Source organism: Corythoichthys intestinalis, chromosome 1 (genome assembly GCF_030265065.1).
Source record: "Corythoichthys intestinalis isolate RoL2023-P3 chromosome 1, ASM3026506v1, whole genome shotgun sequence".
Classification (NCBI taxonomy): Eukaryota; Metazoa; Chordata; class Actinopteri; order Syngnathiformes; family Syngnathidae; genus Corythoichthys; species Corythoichthys intestinalis.
In genome coordinates, this window is record NC_080395.1 from 17,199,755 (window position 1) to 17,220,217 (window position 20,463).

Here is a 20,463-nt window from a genome sequence, read left to right on the forward strand (position 1 = left end):
TATCCCGATGACAATCACACAGGTATGAGATTTATTAGTTCAAGCAGAGCAAAATAATACATATTCACAGTACAAAATTCATTAGTTCAAGAGTAAAATAATACACATTCACAATACAATATTTATTAGTTCAAGCAGAATAAAATAATACATACTCACGGTAAAAGAAAGTAGTTTCCGTGTCCATCGATTGGTAAGAAAAGGCTGTTTGTACGAGTGACGTGTGGGCGCTTCCGTCAGGGGGGACATTTCACGCGGGGCGGGTATTTTTCGGCACAACAGTTTTAGACATGTTGTAATGGCGTACCGCAAGCAACACGTCACTTCCGCTCATTAATATTCATGAAATTTGCTACTGTTGCTAAGTAGGGACAAGCCACCGTTTGTCCCTAATAGGAAATGAATGGAAATCGTGTTGAAATATGGGTACAAGAGACTTTTTGGAGCAGTTGTACAAGGTATTGACTCCCCAAATTTCATCGCTTTATATTGAAAAAACCTAATAGGCGAGGCCTTTTTTGAAAATTTAAATTACAATTTTTTTTGCAAGGTCGCAAACTGCATGTCAAGCTGCATGTATGTGCAAATTTTGGTGAGTTTTCGAGCATGTTCAGGCTTGGGCCCAAAATATTCCCGCGACCCTCGTGAGGATAAGCAGCTTGGATAATGAATGAATGAATGAATATTTGAACATAAATTATATTACCATAGAATATATCAGAGGAAAAACCAAAAACAAGCAGCCATGATTTGCATACAGTTTTATTTATCTTAAATCCAATGTAGAAAAACAAGAACCAGCGAAAGACATTCTCGTTATTCTTCCGCTCATCAGTTTCATCACCCTCCAGAATATATTTGAAAAAATGTACAAAACAAAAATAGGCGGAATGAGGGATGGGAACAAAATGAAACCTCATTCTAGATTTTCAATAGGAAGGCTATTGGAAAAAAATGTACAAAACTATCAGCCATGGATGCGAGAAAAAAGCCGCCCAAAGTTTTTTGAGGCCTTCCAGTGGTAAAAACAAACAACGACAAACAAACAAAAAATTCATCCTGATCCCTTATATCTCTACTGCATTTAAACCGAAGAACCAGCTGTACCTGTATTCACCACGGCAACAGCCAGTCCCCAAAAAAGGCCAGAAAACAGAATATTCTGCTTTTTTTTATTTTTTTTTTACTTAAACCTCCTCATTTTTGAACACGCGGATGTGGTCCACTCTGTCACGAAGGCCTCTAATAACGTCTCTCAGGGGGCCAACTAAAATCCCGCCCAAAATATACACAAATCTCAACATTACGTCTTCATTAAAACTGGCATCGAAATGTGTGACGAAGTGGAAGAAGCTTGAGAATGTTGTTTTTTTGCCATCAGCAACAGAAACACGGACAGAATCAAGTGTAAAAACAGAAATCCAAAATTTCCAGGACGCGTAAATACGTGAAAAACGTCGACAATTTCGTGACTTGACATTGAACAAAGCCAAATAAAAAGTCAAAATTTCAACAGAATTTAGTTCGATTGTAAATTAAACTTGCGACATTGCTCAAAAAACAAAAATATAATTTCATCACAAAATTAGGTCAGTTCTGGCTCTTCATAAAAAGCAAAAACAGAAAATTAAACAATGTATCAGTCATTTTCTGTGTAACTTCCAATGTTTCTGTGCTGCTGTTTGGTTTGTGGTTTGTAATCGAGACATAAAGTAAAGCTTCTCCACATTGTAGTAATTAAGAATTTTAAAAAAATCAGTGAGGTAGATGGATGGTTGAACAAAAAAACTGAAAAACCTTCCCCTAGAAGTAGCGAAAAATCCTCAAAAACGTACCAAAACAAATAGAAAAAGTCTCCAGCTATTTCTGTACAGTGATTTACACACACTCACACAACAACAAAAAAAACACAAACAACTGGGCTGGTCATTATTTCTTCAATAAATCTTATAAATAAATTAATTCAGCCTTTTAATTCATAGGGAACAGGCAGTCATGGCCCTACGGCTAGTGTTCACGATTAGCATCTGCGTACGCTTGGCAGACGCCGTTTTATCATGAGATGAATTGAAATTTAATAGTAGTGCATCGAAATTTGACGTCTTAGTTAGCATTAGCTAGCCCGCTGGCTAAATTGAACGTCTTCGGCTATCGCGAAAGCTATTCGCGTCTTGGACGCTAGCTAAAACAAAAAGTATAGCGCTTAAAAAAATACTTGTGTCCGTTTTTTTTTGGGATGATTAGCATTCATGTACTTGACGCCGCCATTTTGTTGTACAGTTTTTTGATGTCTACACTCTGGTTTGTTCGTATTTGTGAGCTAGCTGGACAAACCTGGCTAAAGAAAAACCTAGCTGTAGCTAGTGAAAAACAGCTAACGGCTAGCCCAAGACCTTTGATGATAATGATTAATTTAACGTTATATAAAAAGCGGCAGCAAGCGTAAAGAGAGTAAGAGGCTTAATACTGTGATTTTGAGGGAAACATTGAATTGAATTTTTTAGCATTTTTAGCGGCTAACAATAGAATTAAAGCCTAAGGTGACGGCACAAACCTGAGATTTACTTGGGACTCTGCGAAACACAATATTAGGAGTATTTCTTTGAAACCAGCTCAGTTCAGCTTGAAAAAACAAAAGGAAACCCAAAAAATTATGGCAAACTGCAGTGAAAACGCTCGTGGATTCAACCTGAAGGTCTCTTATACTCATAAAGTCATATATATTTATATAGATTATCTATATTACAACCACAAGAGAAAATAAGGAATAGCAGCTTGTCTTTTCTTTTCTCTGTACAAGATGAACAAGGTGGGGACCGTAGAAAAAAGGTACAAAAAGTCACACCCAAAGAAAACCGGCCTAAATGCTATTTAAAACCATTTTTAAAAAACTCAAACACCAACATGACAGTGTTTTGATGTCTGTTTTGCAGCACTTTGCGAAGATTTGTGGCTCAGCTTTCGATGTTTTCCAAAAAATATGTTGTTTTTGCACCGCTTTCATAGCCGGTTTTTGTTGTCGTACCAACGAGCGGAAAAGAAAAAAACCTGCAAGATTTTGCGTGAATCCTCTTCAAAATAAAACCGAAATATTATTTCGGGGGAATTTTGACATTTGTTCGTTGCACTTTTCTGTGGCTCAGACTTTATCGGAGTGTTTTTTCCAGCATTTTTATAGGTTTTTGCAGTGTTTCTTCAGTACAAGTAACCATTGTAATGACATTTTTTTTGTTTTGTTTTACTTACCGCCACAATATTAGCAACATTGAGGACCTGCCCCGGCAAACAAAATGTGTTTTAGTACTGAATTTTTTGCAGATTTTCACGTTTTTCATACGTCCTTGAACCACTTTACAAACATTTTCAGGCCTTTTTATGTGATTATTGTACCAACAGGCACAATTTTGGTGGAGTATCAAAATCATTTTCTTTTTGCGGCCTTTATCATCATTTTCCAGACATTTTTCTTATGAACGCTTGGTTTGAAACAACTTGAACGAAAAGCCATGGTCGCGTGATGAAGAATGTTTTGTTTGTGGCTCAGTTTCATACCGAGACAAAACAAATGATCGAAATGGAGACGAGCGTATCAAAATGTAGATTTTTCCAGCTGTTTTTAAAGTCGTTACCATAGCAACCGGCACAAAGGCAGCAACGTGGAGGACCTCTGTCTTTAAGTGCTTCTTCTCCCGTTGCGTGGATGCATATATGCTTCCGTAATGCCCACTCAAAAATGGAGCGAAATCCTCTTAGAAAGGAAAAAGTAAGAAAGCGTTTATCAAACAAGCAACTCCCTCCGCGGTGATTCTTTCGGCAGCAAGGGGGCAGTGTTGCGTCTGGTAGATCAACGAAAAAAACAAAAAGGGGTGTCCTTACTACAGCAGAATAGGTTTGACTTCCCATGAGTCTTTGCTCCGTTTGATCAGCAGGCAGACGACTGAGGGAAAGGCATGGCACGCTGGTTTTTGCGTCCCCCGTTCATGTGGGCGTAGGGCGGGAGCTCGTCCAGGGACGCCTGCATGGCGGCCGCCGAACCAGACTCGTTGCCCGGCGCCCCCAGTGATGATGACGACGTCGATGACGTCAAGCCGTTAGCCGCTTGATGCCCGACGGGCTCCTTGTTCGTGCGGGGCGAGCCGGGGGCTAGCGAAGGTCCTGGGTGGGAGCTGGGCGAGGGCGGCATTTGCAGTGGCGTGTCGACTGCGTCGTCCGTGTTGTCGGAGTGTTGTTGGGGCGGGGCCTGGGCGTCAGGCGGCTTGTTGTCGGCGCTGTAGAAGAAACTAACCTCGGAGAAGGACGGCTCCAGCTCGTCCTTCACGCTGCTGATGATTTCCACAAAAGACGGACGCATCTTGGGGTTGTACTGCCAGCACATGCGCATTAGCTCGAACCTGTGTGCAAACAAACAGTGGTGTATTAAGTAAACAATTTGCTTTTACCTAAGTATAATTACCCCCCCCCCCCAAAAAAAAATACTCAAGTAAACGGTTTTTGTAAATATACATACAGTGCTTGCCAAAAGTATTGGCACTAGGGGTGTTCCGATCATGTTTTTTTGCTCCCGATCCAATCCCGATCGTTTTAGTTTGAGTATCTGCCGATCCCGATATTTCCCAATCCGATTGCTTTTTTTTGCTCCCGATTCAATTCCAATCATTCCCGATAATTTTTCCCGATCATATACATTTTGGCAATGCATTAAGAAAAAAATGAATGAAACTCGGACGAATATAGACATTCAACATACAGTACATAAGTACTGTGTTTATTATGACAATAAATCCTCAAGATGGCATTTACATTATTAACACTCTTTCTGTGAGAGGGATCCACGGATAGAAAAACTTTGTATATTGTGACTAAATATTGCATCTAGTGTATTTGTTGAGCTTTCAGTAAATGATACTGTAGCTATGCCCAAATGCATGATGGGAAGCGGAACCATGACTGTGCGTAGTGCTACCAATTGATATATCTTCTCTGCGTTGGGAAATAACATAAGGTGTTAAGAAAAAGATCAATTGCTACCTTGCTTCCCCACATTGCTTCCCATGATATTTCTAATCGAAGGGAGAGGGATTGTAAGGCTTTAGCTAATTAGAAAAAGGCTCCAAAGGCTGACAAAATTCACTCTACTCATTTTACGCTGCCTTTTATCTCTCTATATAAGTAAAACGGCGCCATTACAGATTGAGCGCGACAATGCGTTAGTGGGTCGTGCAGTGCATGCAATAATTGCGTTAAATATTTTAACGTGATACATTTTTTAAAAAATTAATTACCGCCGTTATCGGGATAAATTTGATAACCCTACCTTAAGCCTGAAATAAAGACTCTGGATGAGTGTAACATATTATGTCTGTAACGTTAAATACAATTAGAAAACGATTTAATTAAAAAAAAACATATATTAAAAAAAGGCATGGCCGATTTTTTTTTGCCGATTCCGATACTTTGAAAATGACGTGATCGCACCTGATCGATCGGCATCTCTAATTGGCACCCCTGCAATTCTGTCAGATAATGCTCAATTTCTCCCAGAAAATGATTGCAATTACAAATGCTTTGGTAGTACCGTATTGGCTCGCATATAAGACGGTGTTTTTTGTATTGAAATAACACTGAAAAAGAGGTGGTCATCTTATATTTGTGGTCTAGACGTTATACCCATTCACGACGCTAGATGGCGCCAGATATCATTGAAGCCAGGGGCGGACTGGTAATCTGTGGGTTCTGGAGGATCACAGAACGGCCGGTGCCCTGGACGGCCGGCGGCCGCCATTCATTATTATACATCACTGTTTTTATCCCGTCTATCCTCTGATTATCTACAGTTCACATCCAATCCGACAGGTGGCAGCAATGCGCCTGGCTGTTGACTGCCAATCTGATAGACTAGGAACGAAGAAAGCACAGAGTAGCCTTCATTGGTTCCTTCCTTGTGGAAGCAAAATAGCGACGAGCGTTAATGCACAATATGGATGGTGGTGGCAAAAAACAGAAAAGAGCAGGATGGCGCGGAGAAGGTTAGGGAGAAAAAAATTAAACTGGAGAGTGAAGCATTAAAATGTCATAAGTCGACAAATATTTTCGCAAGCAGCAGTCTGGCTGCAACGGCCACGTCGGATAACAACAGCCCAGCTCCCGGCAATGGTGAGAGGGAGCGGCAGCCGCTCTGACGTGCAGCCGGTGCAGGGAGAGAGAAAAGAAGAGGGAAGTAAGCTGGAGGAAGTTCCCCAGACAAGCGCAGGGCAAGTAAATTGGGATGAAGAGGGTTACTTGCTCGGTATACTGGCAATTGTTATCCACCAGGTAGCTACATTTTAAATGAAATAAATGACAATTAAAGGGTTAGTGCCAGCTAATCGATGTACCCGTTTGCAATCGTGTCAAGTTACAGTATGCTAGTCCTACTATCCCACTCTTAAGAAAAAATATTTTAGCCGTAAAACAATGTATGCACACGCAGCATAGCAATATTAATTCAGAAGAAATATAACAAAATATTAATAAAATGAATAGTTTTACTTTAAAGTTTAGGTAGTTAAACTGATATGATATACAGTATATTTTTAATCATTTATATATCGTTTTGTTGTCTGGTTAATACTTTCCAATGAAGGTTATGTATACAGGATTTGTCTTGAAATGTTTATTGTATTTTCATTGAAATTGATTATTTGTATGGCAGGGGTCTCCAAACCGGTCCTCAATGGCCGCTGTGGGGCCTGTTTTTTTTTTTTTTCAACCGATCGAGTACCGACAGTTTAACCAATGACGTTTCTGCTAAAACAAGCAGCACCTGACTGCAATCAACTGATTACACTTGTAAGACACCAGATCGGTGCAGAGGTGTTGTCTTGTTTTGTTAGAATGAAATAGAATGAAATCCTGTGCCCGCCGCAGCCCTATGTGGAATAGTTTGGAGACCACTGAATTATGGCATAAACAATGAAGTCATTTTATAGACAGAGATATATAGAGATATATTATAATCAATTGGATACCTAAAACTTGCTTTGAAAAATAAATTCTTTAATTTGTCTATTCAGGTTGATCATAGAGCTAGTACAGAAAATGAATCCAACTCCAGTTCAGACTTGCAGTACTTTGAGCGCCCCAAGTCAGACAGTCACAGTCTAGACACATTTTCTTAATTTTTCTCTGAAAGTGCACGAAATTGATGCATTTTACAATAAAATGTAAAAAAAAAAAAAAAAAAATTCTCCCCGGGGGGACATGCTCCCGGACCCCCCTAGGGGTTCTGTGTTTCCTTTCATAAAGCGATTCTTGTGGGCTGGGCTGAGTCAAAGTCCAGGGCTGCTTTTTAGTCCCAGTCCGCCCCTGATTGAAGCGATGTTCTGTCATGACAGATCTCAGCTACTCTCAAGTTTAACCAGTTTGCATTATTTTATTGCAATGTTTTTCCTTATTCAGATTTGCTTCAAGACTACAGTTACAGTTAGACTTCACTTTGATGGTTAATGCAGTTACTGCAATTTTGATGTTTTAGCACAAAAGATTGGTTTATTTACTTCAAAAACACAAAGCCATTCTTTTACAAATGTGATTGCACTTTAGTTTACATATTTAAATGTTCAGATATTAAGATTTGAATTAGGCAAAATAAGATGCTTTTTCTCAACAATATATTGTTATAATCATTTGTTTCGGATGAACTGGAATTATTTTCTGTATAAAAATTAATTTGGTGTTCAAAAAGTATTTTTTCCAAACTTGAGTCTTGAAAAAGAGGGGGTCGTCTTATAATCAGGGCCGTCTTATTTTCGGGCCAATACGGTAATATCTTCATTTATTTTGCTTGCAATGAAAAAACACAAAAGACAATGGGGAAAAAAAATCATTATCATTTTACACAAAACCCCCAAAATGGGCCGGACAAAAGTATTGGCACCCTTCGAAAAATCAAGTGATGCTTCTTTAATTTGTGTAATTAACAGCCCGTTACTTACCTGTGGTGCATAATAGGTGATGGCAATAACTAAACAACACATGCAGCCAGTTCAAATGGATTAAAGTTGACTCAACCTCTGTCCCGTGTACCACATTGACCATGGAGAAAAGAATGAAGACCAAAGAACTATCTGAGGACTTGAGAAGCAAAATTGTGAGGAAGTATGGGCAATCTCATGGCTACAAGTCTATCTCCTAAGACCTGAATGTTCCTGTGTCTACCGTGCGCAGTGTCATAAATAAGTGTAAAGTCCATGGCACTGTGGCTAACCTCCCTAGATGTGGACGGAAAAGAAAAATTGATGAGAGATTTCAACGAAAGATTGTGCGGATGGCAGATAAAGAACCTCGACTAACATCCAAACAAGTTCAAGCTGTCCTGCAGTCCGAGGGTACAATAGTGTCAACCTGTACTATCGTCGGCATCTGAATGAAAAGGGACTCTATGGTTAGATTACCCAGGAAGACCTCATTTCTGACCCAGAGACGTAAAAAAGCCAGGCTCGCGTTTGCCAAAACGTACCTGAGAAAGCCAAAAACGTTTTGGAAGAATGTTCTCTGGTCAGATAAGACAAAAGTAGAGCTTCTTGGGAAAAGGCATAAACATAGACGTTACAGGGAAAAAAACTAGGCCTTCAAAGAAAAGTACATGGTCCCCACAGTCACACATGGCGGAGGTTCCCTAATGTTTTGGGGTTGCTTTGCTACCTCCGGCACTGGACTGCTTGACCGTGTGCATGGCATTATAAAGTCTGAAAACTACCAACAAATTTTGCAGCATAATGTAGGGCCCAGTGTGAGAAAGCTGGGTCTCCCTCAGAGGTCATGGGTCTTCCAACAGGACAATGACCCAAAACACGCTTCAAAAAGCACTAGAAAATGGTTTGAGAGAAAGCACTGGAGCCTTCTAAAGTGGCCAGCAATGAGTCCAGACCTGAATCCCACAGAACATCTGGGGAAAGATCATAAAATGGCAGTTTGGAGAAGGTACCCTTCAAATCTCAGTGACCTGGAGGAGTTGGCCAAAGAACAATGGTCTAGAATTCCAGCACAGCATTGTAATAAGCTCATTGATGGATACCGAAAGCAGTTGTTCGGAGTTATTTTGTCTAAAGGTTGTGCTACCAAGTATTAGGCTGAGGGTGCCAATACTTTTGTCCGGTCCATATTTGGAGTTTTGTGCAAAATGATCATGATTTTTTTCACTGCAAGCAAAATCAATAAAGATATTACTACCAAAGCATTTGTAATTGCAATCATTTTCTGGGAGAAATTGAGCATTATCTGACAAAATTGCAGGGGTGCCAATAGTTTTGGGCAGCACTGTACATAGAGATCTCAGTCAAAATTCAAAGAAAGACCCAAAAAAATCGTTGACTGTTCAGTTTTATTTAAAACTGTGCTGAATAGAAAAAACAAGCAATAAAATTGACTGCACTGTAAACAGAAACTTAACCAGCTCAAAAACTCCTAATCTTAGATTAATGGCAGATTGCATCAAGTGCATACCGCCACCTACTGTACAAGAGTGTGCAGCACCCATCTGAAGGCGCACTGCTCTCACTGTTGGTTTTTAGTGGTCAATATCTTGTTCACCTGCCTAATCTTGCTTGTACTCGTGTTGCTGCCTCTAGTGTTCAATTACGGTATAGCTGCACAGGGCTTATCGACTGTGCCGGAAGCATGAAAACAAAACTCAATTCACAATGAGGAAAAAAAAGAAAAACAAAAGTAACGTGTAACGCAGGCAACAATTTGAAAATTTGCAGATTAAAAAGTACAGATAAGTGCTATAAAATGATGTGAAGTAAAAGCAAAAACTACCACTTCATATTTGTACTCAAGTACAGATACACAAAAGTGTACTTAAGTACAGTAACAAAGAACTTTTACTTCGTTACATTCTACCACTGCAGACAAATATACACATGGGAAGTGACAATCATATCTAATAAGGTGTGTGTAAATGCAATAGACTTACAACATGTCGGGACAGTTCTGCGGTTTCTCGAGCAAGCCTCCCTCCATGACGAAGCGCAGCACCTGCTCGTTGGAAAGACCCTGGTAGGGCTGCTCTGCTAGTGTAGCAATTTCCCACAAGACCACCCCAAACGACCTAAACAGAGGCACATTGTTTTGACGACTCCATGAGATGGTACACTATTGTCCGAAATTCATGAAAATACAGTACAGTGATCCCTCGTTTTTCGCGGTTAATGGGGACCAGACCCCGCCGCGATAAGTGAAAAACTGCGAAGTAGCGCCCCCACCCAATTTTTTGTGTGTGTGTGTGTGTGTGTGTGTGTTCAATGGATTTATTCAAATTTAGAATTGAAAAGAGATATTTCAGACATGTTTTTTCACTTTTTTCCCAAAGTATAAAAAAACAACTTATGTATATGGCGTAAAACACAGACAAGGCAGAAAAAGCAGTTTCTGTTCTTGCACTCCTCTTTAAAAGAAACTGCTGTATTTTAAGCCAAAACAACTATTGTGTTTGATAGAACAATTTGTGTATATGCTGCCATAGCAGATTCATGGCGCATTAAGCCCCCAATCTATTTTTAATTTGTCCGTTTTACCCTGGAGACCCCCGTTTACAGACGTCGCGCAACTGTTTTTGTTCCAACCCAGCCACAAAACAAAGGTAATTAATCATTTATTAATTAATATTAAAATGTCATTTTTAGCTTAGAATCATTAAGTGATGTCTAATATTTTGTTTAAAAAAAAAAAAAAAAAGACTTAAAAAAATTATTTATTTGCATATTTTAAAGTTTTAAACAAATTACGTCACAATGAAAAAATTGGCGTCTGTAAAAAAATCACGGATATCTACCACATAACTATCACTTAATTGTATTTTTTTCGTTACTGTCGCATTTTCCCCAATATTTTAGATGATAAATAATCGATCCAAACAAAGAAAAATTGAAAAACGTTTAAAAGGGTAAATATATGAAAATAAAAGTCTCGATTACTCCTTGACGTCTGCGATTTCTGCATTGCGACTCTTGTTATATTACCAGGTTTCACCCATAAAATCCCGGGAAAATCCAGCTGTGGCCATTCACAGCTGTGTCTTGAGACTCGATGATAGACGCTATATGGAGTTTTTGGATCGAAAAAAGGTAAGTACGCGATAATATCTCATTATCTTAAAATCATGGCATCTTTAATTCTGCTCTCACCTCCAGTTAGGGTTTTGCTTTTTAAAAAACTATATATTTTTTTAAATGCCCTCCTGTTCAAAATTTTCTTCCCCCAGAAAATTGAGATTTTAAGCTGTCCAATGATGTATCACACATGCAAATCGGACAATTTAGAAATTTGGACAAATTGGGGGTCTCAGAGCGGAACTTCAAGCCACCTAAGTGTTTTCCGCCATATACATTTTTTTAAAACTATATAATTTAGCAGATTATGATAAAATATCTATCAAGTTAGCTAAAATGTAGTGTCCAAGCATGCAGCTTTCATTACCGCTGCACTGTTTTTGTGCTCCCGTTATAATCACAGTGTTTTTTTTATTTGTTTGTTTGTTTTTTTATAAATAAAGTTATTCTGACCAATAACGCACCACAAAGATGGCAAGCCAAAATATGTCTACAACGTAAGATTGTTTGGCCTTTTTTGATATTTTTAACAGTTATGTTTATATGCCTACTTCTCCACCTTAGGTGATCATTACCATGTGTTATATTTCATGTTTTTAGAAATTAATCAATTGGACATTTCACTGTAAATAAAGATATGATAGCGCTCTAACTGTTGGAGAAAAAAATCACCAAGTCATCATAGCACTCGACTATTTTAAGCTAGCTTTGGTAAATGTCCTTCATTACCGTGACGCATAGCTTTCATGAGAATCACCTCATCATGTTTACCTCTACAATTTAAACTTTTAAAGCTTACCATGATGTGTGGTTTGACAGTTATTTTTCATAGATTCACAGTTTGCTATGACACGGGTGCTATGCTAGCATGCTGCTTGCAGAGATCGTTAGGCACTAGAGCTGGGAATCTTTGGGCACCTAACGATTTGATTACGATTCAGAGGCTCCGATTCAATTATAAAACGATTATTAATGCACCCCCCTCCTTTTTTTTTTTTAAAAAAAAAATTTTTTTATTTATTTATTTTTTTTTAAATGTTTTGTACATTAGTTCCAAAATTGTTCAAAAATACTCTCAGGCTAAACCAAACTACTATTTCAGCATCAGTTAACATATAGCAGTAAACAAATATACAAAAATAACAGTAAATAAAAAACTCCAGTCCCCATTCTGTATCAGCAGCTTTAAACTACATTCAATTTATTTAATGTTGTGAATCAACCGTTAAAGTTGTTAAAATTTCTCCCGTTATTCCATAATTTCCCTTTTGTTTACTTTCGACATGTGAAAGTTTTAAAACTATTTTAAAGATAGATTCAAGTCAATATTTTACCGATTTAGGAGTATTTTAGATAAAAATTAGGTTTGCTTGGAAGGTTCGCTACAACAGCCTTGCAGGGAAGTGTACTGCTTTAAGATGGTGGCCGTTTACTAACGCCCGTATCTAGCTTTTTGTAGGTGTGCTGCTAACGCTACCGAATCTATAATGCATCTAGTCCTATATAAATGATATCTACCGTAACATTATGTGGATGTACTTTGTAGCAGCTTTTCGGCAGCAGTCAGGTATGTTGTTGTGTTTTTTTTTTTTTATCTCGTGGCATGAGTTAAGCTAGAGCAGTGAGTTGAGCATTGGCATTACCCGAGGGGCCAGGTAATGAGAAGCATGATATTTAGCTACTCTTGCTCCGTTCCTCATTGACCGCGCGGCGCGCTGTGTGTATTGTACTTCCGCTTTACTTGGCATATTTCAATAATCGGAATTTGGATGTTTGTGAATCGTTCTCGAATCTTCCACGGCCGAATCGCGAATAATCTAAGAATCGAAAATTTTGCACACCTCTATTAGGCACAATGTTTTTTTTATCGCTGCAGAAGGCTCAGTCTGTTACTTGCTACCATTAAAGAGGAACAAGTTAAGGACAGTCATTAGTTGGTTTTAGAAATTTTTAAAAAATCCACAGGGTGGATTGATGAAGCTGCTATGCTCGAGCTAGCGCTGGCAATCGTTAGCCCTAAGTTAATCAAGCACTATTGGGGAACTGAAGAGGACTCCATCCACTGCAAACTAACAAGTCAAGGTAAAGTGGATTTAATTTTCTCTTTTTAAATGCAATTTAATATATCTTCTCTCTGTAATTGTAGCGCCCTAGTTTTGAAAGTTAAAGTGCTTTGGTGGTGTCAGACTAGCTGTGACACTGTTTGGTGCTCTGACGGCAACAGCATGTATGTGTGAAGGAGAACCTAATTCGGTGCGATAATGACTTTAATTGGGTTCAGAATTTTTTAAAGAAATCTTTCTGTGTAACTAGTAGCCCACATTAAAACATGCACATGGCTTATAGTCAGGTGTGCAATTTATCCAAGAGGAAAACAGTACTGACTGATCCAAAGCATCAATACTGAATCTCATGTGAGAACCCTCACCAGACGTCCGAATTGGTGGTGAAGACACCATCCTTCAGAGACTCAGGCGACATCCATCGGACGGGTAGCAAACCCTTCCCGCCTTTGCGGTAGTAGTCGGTCTCGTAGATGTCTCTGGTCATTCCGAAGTCTAAACACACACAAACAAGAAACAAAACTTCTGGTTCACTATCATCTAAAACAAATCTCTGGAGGTTTTGCATACAAAAAAACATTATTTAACTAATCATCTCCCTTTGACGGCAACAGACATCCAACCCAACTGAACTCAGAGTACTGATGGTGAATGATCACTCCCAGTTCAAATGGGTTGGACGTCTCCAGTCGTCAATAGCACTGAAACGCAATCATTAACATGATCTTCCTTACCTCCTATTTTGACGGTAAAGTCCTCGGCAACCATGCAGTTGCGCGCCGCCAGATCTCTGTGCACAAACTTGCTGGCATTGAGGTACGCCATGCCGTCCGCGATTTGGCCTGCCATCTGTAGCATTTTCTTCAGGGGTGGTAGCGACAAACTTGACCACTGTTGCTGTAGATAATGCAAAGACAAAGTACAAAAAGTTTATCCAAAGTTAGAAAAAGAACATCAATGACATGGAGTATTGTCAAGTATGATACTAGCGCATCCAGTGCAGTGTTGTTTTCTTTATAACATAAATATGACGATGAGGTGATGAGCTAAAAACATGTCTTGGAAGACTAAAACGTAACAAGATGAATGCCAGTTTTTGTCTCACGAGATGAAAATGTGACGGTTTCTGTAATACGTTCATAATGCGTGACATTTTCTTCTTGTACGTGTGGTATGTCAGCCTCCATCATAGCAGTGTTTGGGTTGTGTCACTAATGTGACATGTCCTGCGCCCCTCCCCAATCGGTGTTTAGGATATGCTTCAAGCTAGGCTGTTTGAAACACATGGTAAGATTTGTTTCTTAACTTGGCAAGAAAGAATATGCAATGTTGCTTTAGCTTTTAAAGGTCTGTGCTGAGTGATCATCACACACTAAAAGTAACTCTTAGCGTGAGCATAGCATTCACCTTAGCATTAGCAATAACTATAGCGTGGCGAGCGTCCTCTTAAACTCTCGGACAACTTTTTTGCTTTTTACATACAGTTCATGGCGTCTGGGTGGGTTTAATTGAAAGTAATGTACTGCTTTTCCTCCTGAGTGTCTATTATCATCACTAGAGTTGGGCATCATTTCAATTCGAACGATTCCGATTCCGGTTCCATGTTTCAATTTTGGTTCCGAACGATTCTCGATTCTGATTTTTTTAAAAGGCAGGGTCAAATAATCTATAGTTTAAAAATGTAGTACTTTATATTAATGTCTTAACTCCTCAATTTTCAAAAAATATGAATTTAAAATGTATTATTATTATTATTTATATGAATTTTAAATTATTATTATTATTTATTATCAATTCAATTATGAAATGTATAACTTATATGAACTTCTCACAGAGTTATTTTTAACCTGTATATAAATATCAGTCTTTGAACTCGAATGTCATGAAGTTTCTTTCCACAGGAGTGAACTTTCACAAACATGTTTATTTTTCAAAAGCTCACCGAGAAAACATTTAGGTAACACTTTATAATAACTATCCATTTCACTAGTTAATATATCATTAGTAAACTGTTGATAAATGATTTATTGTTGATTTGTGAAGTATTTGTTAACAGTTTGTTAAACATTTACAGGGTGTTCTTAACCTGAAACACAGTTTGTGTAGAAACGTGTCAAGTTTTTGGGTGTAACGTTTGGCATTTCTATCTTTTCAGTTTAAGAAATGCTGTTCACTTCAAAAGAAAAGGCATTTTGATAAGGCATTTTGCAGGCAGCGCTCATGTTGCACATTTACGAAAATCTGCCATAGAACCAACAAATATTTGTACTTTTCTTTGTATATTTAACCAATAAAACTATCGACCTTCAACATAAAGTGAATATAGTTTTATTAAGAGCCATCAACTAGCATGGGCATTTAGAATGGGGTCAACCATATTGGAACACCCTGTAAATGCTTAACAAACTGTTAACAAATACTTCACAAATCAACAATAAATCATTTATCAACAGTTTACTAATGATCTATTAACCAGTAAAACGGATAGTTATTATAAAGTGTTACCAACATTTACATATATGCCATACATGTACCTTAGCCGGGAGCTACAACTAAGCATTATATAAATTCTTCTACTGATTAAAATTTGATGTAGATGAGGCAAAATAATAAGGTTTCCTTATTTGTAAAACCGATTCTGTTGTGTTTACAGACACATGCAATGTTTATGATGTAACAATACCAGTTAGGCCAGTGAGTGGCGCTGTAGGAGTGTGTACGTAGAAGACGAGATGAGAGATTCTGGCTAGGATGCTTTGCGATGTGATGCTATGTTTTCACCGCTACGAGTTCATTAAAAAAGTAATCGAATGCTTCATATGGCTGCTTCTTTCTAAATAAGCAACACAACAGATTCCAAAACAAAAATCCTTTTGATACTGTTGATTTTAACGGAGGCGTCCATTGCTTTAAGATGGCGGCTGTTTACTACCGCCAGCGAGTCTGTCGTTTCGCATCTATTTCTCTTTACATATTCTAACGCTGCCGAGTCTGTCATTTTGCATCTAGTTCTATATACATGATATCGACTATAGCCCGACGTATTAATACGACTTATTCTTGTAATATTTTCCATCCATCCATCATCTACTGCTTAATCTGGTCGCGGGATCAGCAGAAGACAGACGTAATGTATTGTTTTACTTACCTGGTTCGGACGGCGTAGCCTGTCAACTACGTAGCACTCGGCTAGCTTTGCACTTGGCACTTTGGCTATATTCCATGAAGCCGGTCGTGCAGCCACCTTTGCATGATATAGTTGTGTTGCAAATGTTGCACTGAGCTGACTGGTCATTTTTTTTGGTAAAGTTAAGCCAAACTTTTGAGCGCCGCCGCACTGTGTCCATGGTTGTTATCAAGTTGCAATGCACAACCCCGCGCTTCTTGTGGCTTCTTCTTCGTGGTTTTCGGCAGCATTTTTTTCCCGCTCGGCGGTCAGGGCATCGAAACATGGAATCGAAATTTAAAAATTCGAACGGTTCCGGGAGAACCGGAGTGTTAGAACCGGGTCCCATTGATGCTCAATGCTCGATGCCCAACCCTAATCATCACTAAGTTGGTGTTGTTCTTGTAGACGCGAGAATATGTGCTTGTCTGTCAATGTTCATTACAGAGGTAGACAGATACTGTATATCGGACGGCCAATAAATCAAGCCGATATATGGACTTTTTCCAACATCGGCTGATTAACAAAAAAATTAAATTAGCCAATATGAAAGGATTTTGATCAGGCATCTGTGTGGGCAACTGTGGCTGCCATCAACTGACTGTTAGAAACCGGAAGGACCCCGGCAGCAGCTTGAAGGCAGGCTGCTACAGGAAGCTTCAGGCTCGCCTGTTTTGTAAATATTGTAAATAAGTTTTTTTTTTTTTTTTATCTTGCCTAAGAGAATATGCAATATTGCTTTAGCTTTTTATGGTGTTTACTAAATGATCCTTAAACGCTTAATTGTAGCTAGTAGCGTTAGCGTAAATTCACGTTAGGATTAGCTTTAGCATGCCGAGCATCCTCTTAAACTCTCACTTGTTTACGTCTCATGAAGTCATGGTGTGTTTAATCATTTGAAAATAATTAACTCTTCTTGCGGAGTGTGTATAAAGATAAAAAGAAATGCTTTGTTGCTGGACAATTAAAAGGGCTGCCGAAAATGACACTGAAACAATTACAATAATGCTACAATTTTATCAGAAAAGGCAGCATTGCAGCCAAGTAGAAATTATGGAGATTTATAAGCATCCAGTTAAGGCGCCAACTAAAGTTAGCACGAGTGATCTTATCGGGTTCTTATTGTGTGCATTTGGTCTCATTACCTCTTTAGGCCGGAGGGAGCGCAAGTAACTCTTGAGGTCTCCTCGTGTCATCAGCTCCATAATGACCAGAGTGGGCTGGCCCTGAGACACCACCCCCAGCAGACGCACCTATCACAAAACAGGAGCATGAAGAAGTGTTTGTGCACGAATATATCGAAAAGGTAATATATTGCGATACTTTGTAGCCCAAATGGTTATCAATATGCTCCCACCGAAATTGGACATATCGTTTTAAAAAGGTGTCACTGTTTTAAAAAAACCAAAAAATAACCAATGGATTGCTACCAAAATCTTCCATTAGAATAGTGTCTACATTAGCTCACAGGTTGCCATTTGCAGCGTTAGACATCAAATTCATTTAAACCCTAACCCCTACCCCTGACTGTACACGTGTGTGTGCGCACGCATACCACGTGGTGACAGTTGAACTCCTTCATGACGGAGGCTTCGTTTAGGAACTCGATGCGCTCCCGCATGGTGGCTGATTCGTTCACTGTCTTGATGGCCACTCGCGTCTCCGGTTCGTCCTTCACCACACCCTTGGCGATTCCTTCATACACCATTCCGAACGAGCCCTGGCCCAGCTCGCGGCTCAGGGAGATCTTCTCGCGTGCCACCTCCCATTCGTCAGGTACATACACTGTGTGCGGGTAAAACAGAGTAACCAACATTCAAGTTGCTATTCAACCATGTTTCAATTTTGGGAATCCAACCAATATAATTCACAATTACAATGGGGAGAACAAGTATTTGATACACTGCCGGTTTTGCTGGTTTTCCCACTTGCAAGCCATGTAGAGGTCTGTAATTTGTATCATAAGTTCTCTTCAACTGTGAGGGACGGAATCTAATACAAAAATCCAGAAAATCACGTTGTACGATTTTTAAATAATAAATTTGTATTTAACTGCATGAAATAAGTATTTGATACATTACCAACTAGTAAATATTTCGGCTCTTAGTTCTTTTTTAAGAACCTCTCCTGTTCTCCACTCATTACCGGAAGTAACTGCACCTGTTTGAACTTGTTACCTTTATAAAAGACACCTGTTCACATGCTCCAACAAACTCCAACCTCTCCACAATGGCCAAGACCAAAGAGCTGTGTAAGGACTTCAGGGATAAAATAATAGACCTGCACAAGGCTGGGATGGGCTACAGGAAAATAAGCAAGCAGCTTGGTGAGAATGTAACAACAGTTGGAGCGATTATTAGAAAATGGAAGAAGTTCAAGTTGACGGTCAATCTGCCTCGTTCTGGGGCTCCATGCAAGATCTCACCTCGTGGGGCATCACTGATCATGAGGAAGGTGAGGGATCAGCCCAGAACCACACGGCAGGACCTGGTCAATGACCTGAAGAGAGCTGGAACAACAGTCTCGAAGAAAACCATCGGAAAAACATTACGCCGTCATGGATTAAAATCCTACAGCGCAAGCAAGGTCCCACTGCTGAAACCAGTGCATGTCCAGACACGTCTGAAGTTTGCCACTGACCATCTGAATGATCCAGAGGAGCGATGGGAGAAGGTCATGTGGTCGGATGAGACCAAAATTGAAGTTTTTGGTCTAAACTCGGCTCGTCGTGTTTGGAGGAAAAGGAAGGATGAGTACAACCCCAAGAACACCATCCCAACCGTGAAACATGGAGGAGGAAACATCATTTTTTGGGGCTGCTTCTCTGCCAAGGGTACAGGACGACTGCACCGTATTGAGGGGAGGATGGATGCGGCTATGTATCGCCGGATCTTGGCTGACAACCTACTTCCTTCAGTGAGTGCCCTGAAGATGGGTCGTGGCTGGGTCTTCCAGGCCCACCCAAAGCACACAGCCAAGGCAACTAAAGAGTGGCTCCGTAAGAAGCATCTTAAGGTCCTAGAGTGGCCTAGCCAGTCACCAGATCTGAACCCGATAGAAAATCTATGGAGGGAGCTGAAAGTCCGTGCTGCCTGGCAGCAGCCCCGAAACCTGAAGGCTCTGGAGAAGATCTGCATAGAGGAGTGGGCCAAAATCCCTGCTGCAGTGTGTGCAAACCTTGTCAAGGACTACAAGAAACGTTTGGTATCTGTAATAGCAAACAAAGGTTTCTGTACCAAATATTAAGTTCGATTTTTGTGATGTATCAAATATTTATTTCATGCAATTCAATGCAAATTTATTATTTAAAAATCATACAACGTGATTTTCTGTTTTTTTGTATTAGATTCCGTCCCTTACAGTTGAAGAGAACTTATGATACAAATTACAGACCTCTACATGCTTTGCAAGTGGGAAAACCAGCAAAATCGGCAGTGTATCAAACACTTGTTCTCCCCACAGTATTTCAGGTTTGACTATTTTCTGTACTCACTTTCAGCAGCACTGAAGTATTCAGGGTTGACAGACGCGTACAGGACTCCATTTCCAAGCCGATCGCTGTTCCTATTGACAAAAAAACAATAAGAGTACATCATAAAATAAGCAATGGCTTGAATAAAATGCAGTAAAGTTTATGAATAATGTTTATTTGAAAGGTACTAACATACATTTAACCTGTACTTACATTGTTAATCCTACATTTCATTGCACTTCTTTATTTGCATTTATTATTAGTCATTCTATGATTAGGTATTGGCTTGTTTTATGTAGTGTAATGCTTTCTAAGGGCTGAGTTTTGACAAAATCCATTTAATAAGTTTTAATGCTTTTTAATGACCCATAGAAACCCTGACTATTCTAGTTGAAGTTGACGGAGCAATCTGTTGGTTCTTTGTTTTTTTTTTCCCCTCACAGTGACACCTTTTTAAATCGATGATTCTTGGAAGGAGCGTATCGCTAACCTTTTGGGCTACAAAGTACCGATATATATAGTATATCATCTTTTTGATATATTGTCAAAAGTTTCTCAATAAACTATCTTCCATCCATTTTTCATTAAGTTAATAACGTACACTGAAGTTGCAGACAACGTGCCGTACAACATATATTAATCCCAAACTCTCGTATTTAGTGCAGGGCCGTT

At 39.3% G+C, this 20,463-nt stretch overlaps 1 protein-coding gene across 1 annotated transcript in view; it reads right to left on the reverse strand.

Annotated features, from left to right (window-relative positions):
• Window positions 1-82: 82 nt before the first annotated feature.
• The window catches only part of LOC130917002 (insulin-like growth factor 1 receptor), a 150,996-nt gene continuing 130,615 nt past the window's right edge, over window positions 83-20,463 (reverse strand). The window contains exons 15-21 of the mRNA XM_057838034.1: window positions 19,813-19,883; window positions 17,875-18,104; window positions 17,465-17,572; window positions 13,888-14,050; window positions 13,519-13,648; window positions 9,956-10,090; window positions 83-4,391 (exon numbers count right to left, since the gene is read on the reverse strand). Coding sequence (XP_057694017.1) covers window positions 3,923-4,391; window positions 9,956-10,090; window positions 13,519-13,648; window positions 13,888-14,050; window positions 17,465-17,572; window positions 17,875-18,104; window positions 19,813-19,883 — 1,306 coding nt within the window. The 3' untranslated portion in view covers window positions 83-3,922. The remainder of the gene's footprint in view (window positions 4,392-9,955; window positions 10,091-13,518; window positions 13,649-13,887; window positions 14,051-17,464; window positions 17,573-17,874; window positions 18,105-19,812; window positions 19,884-20,463) is intronic.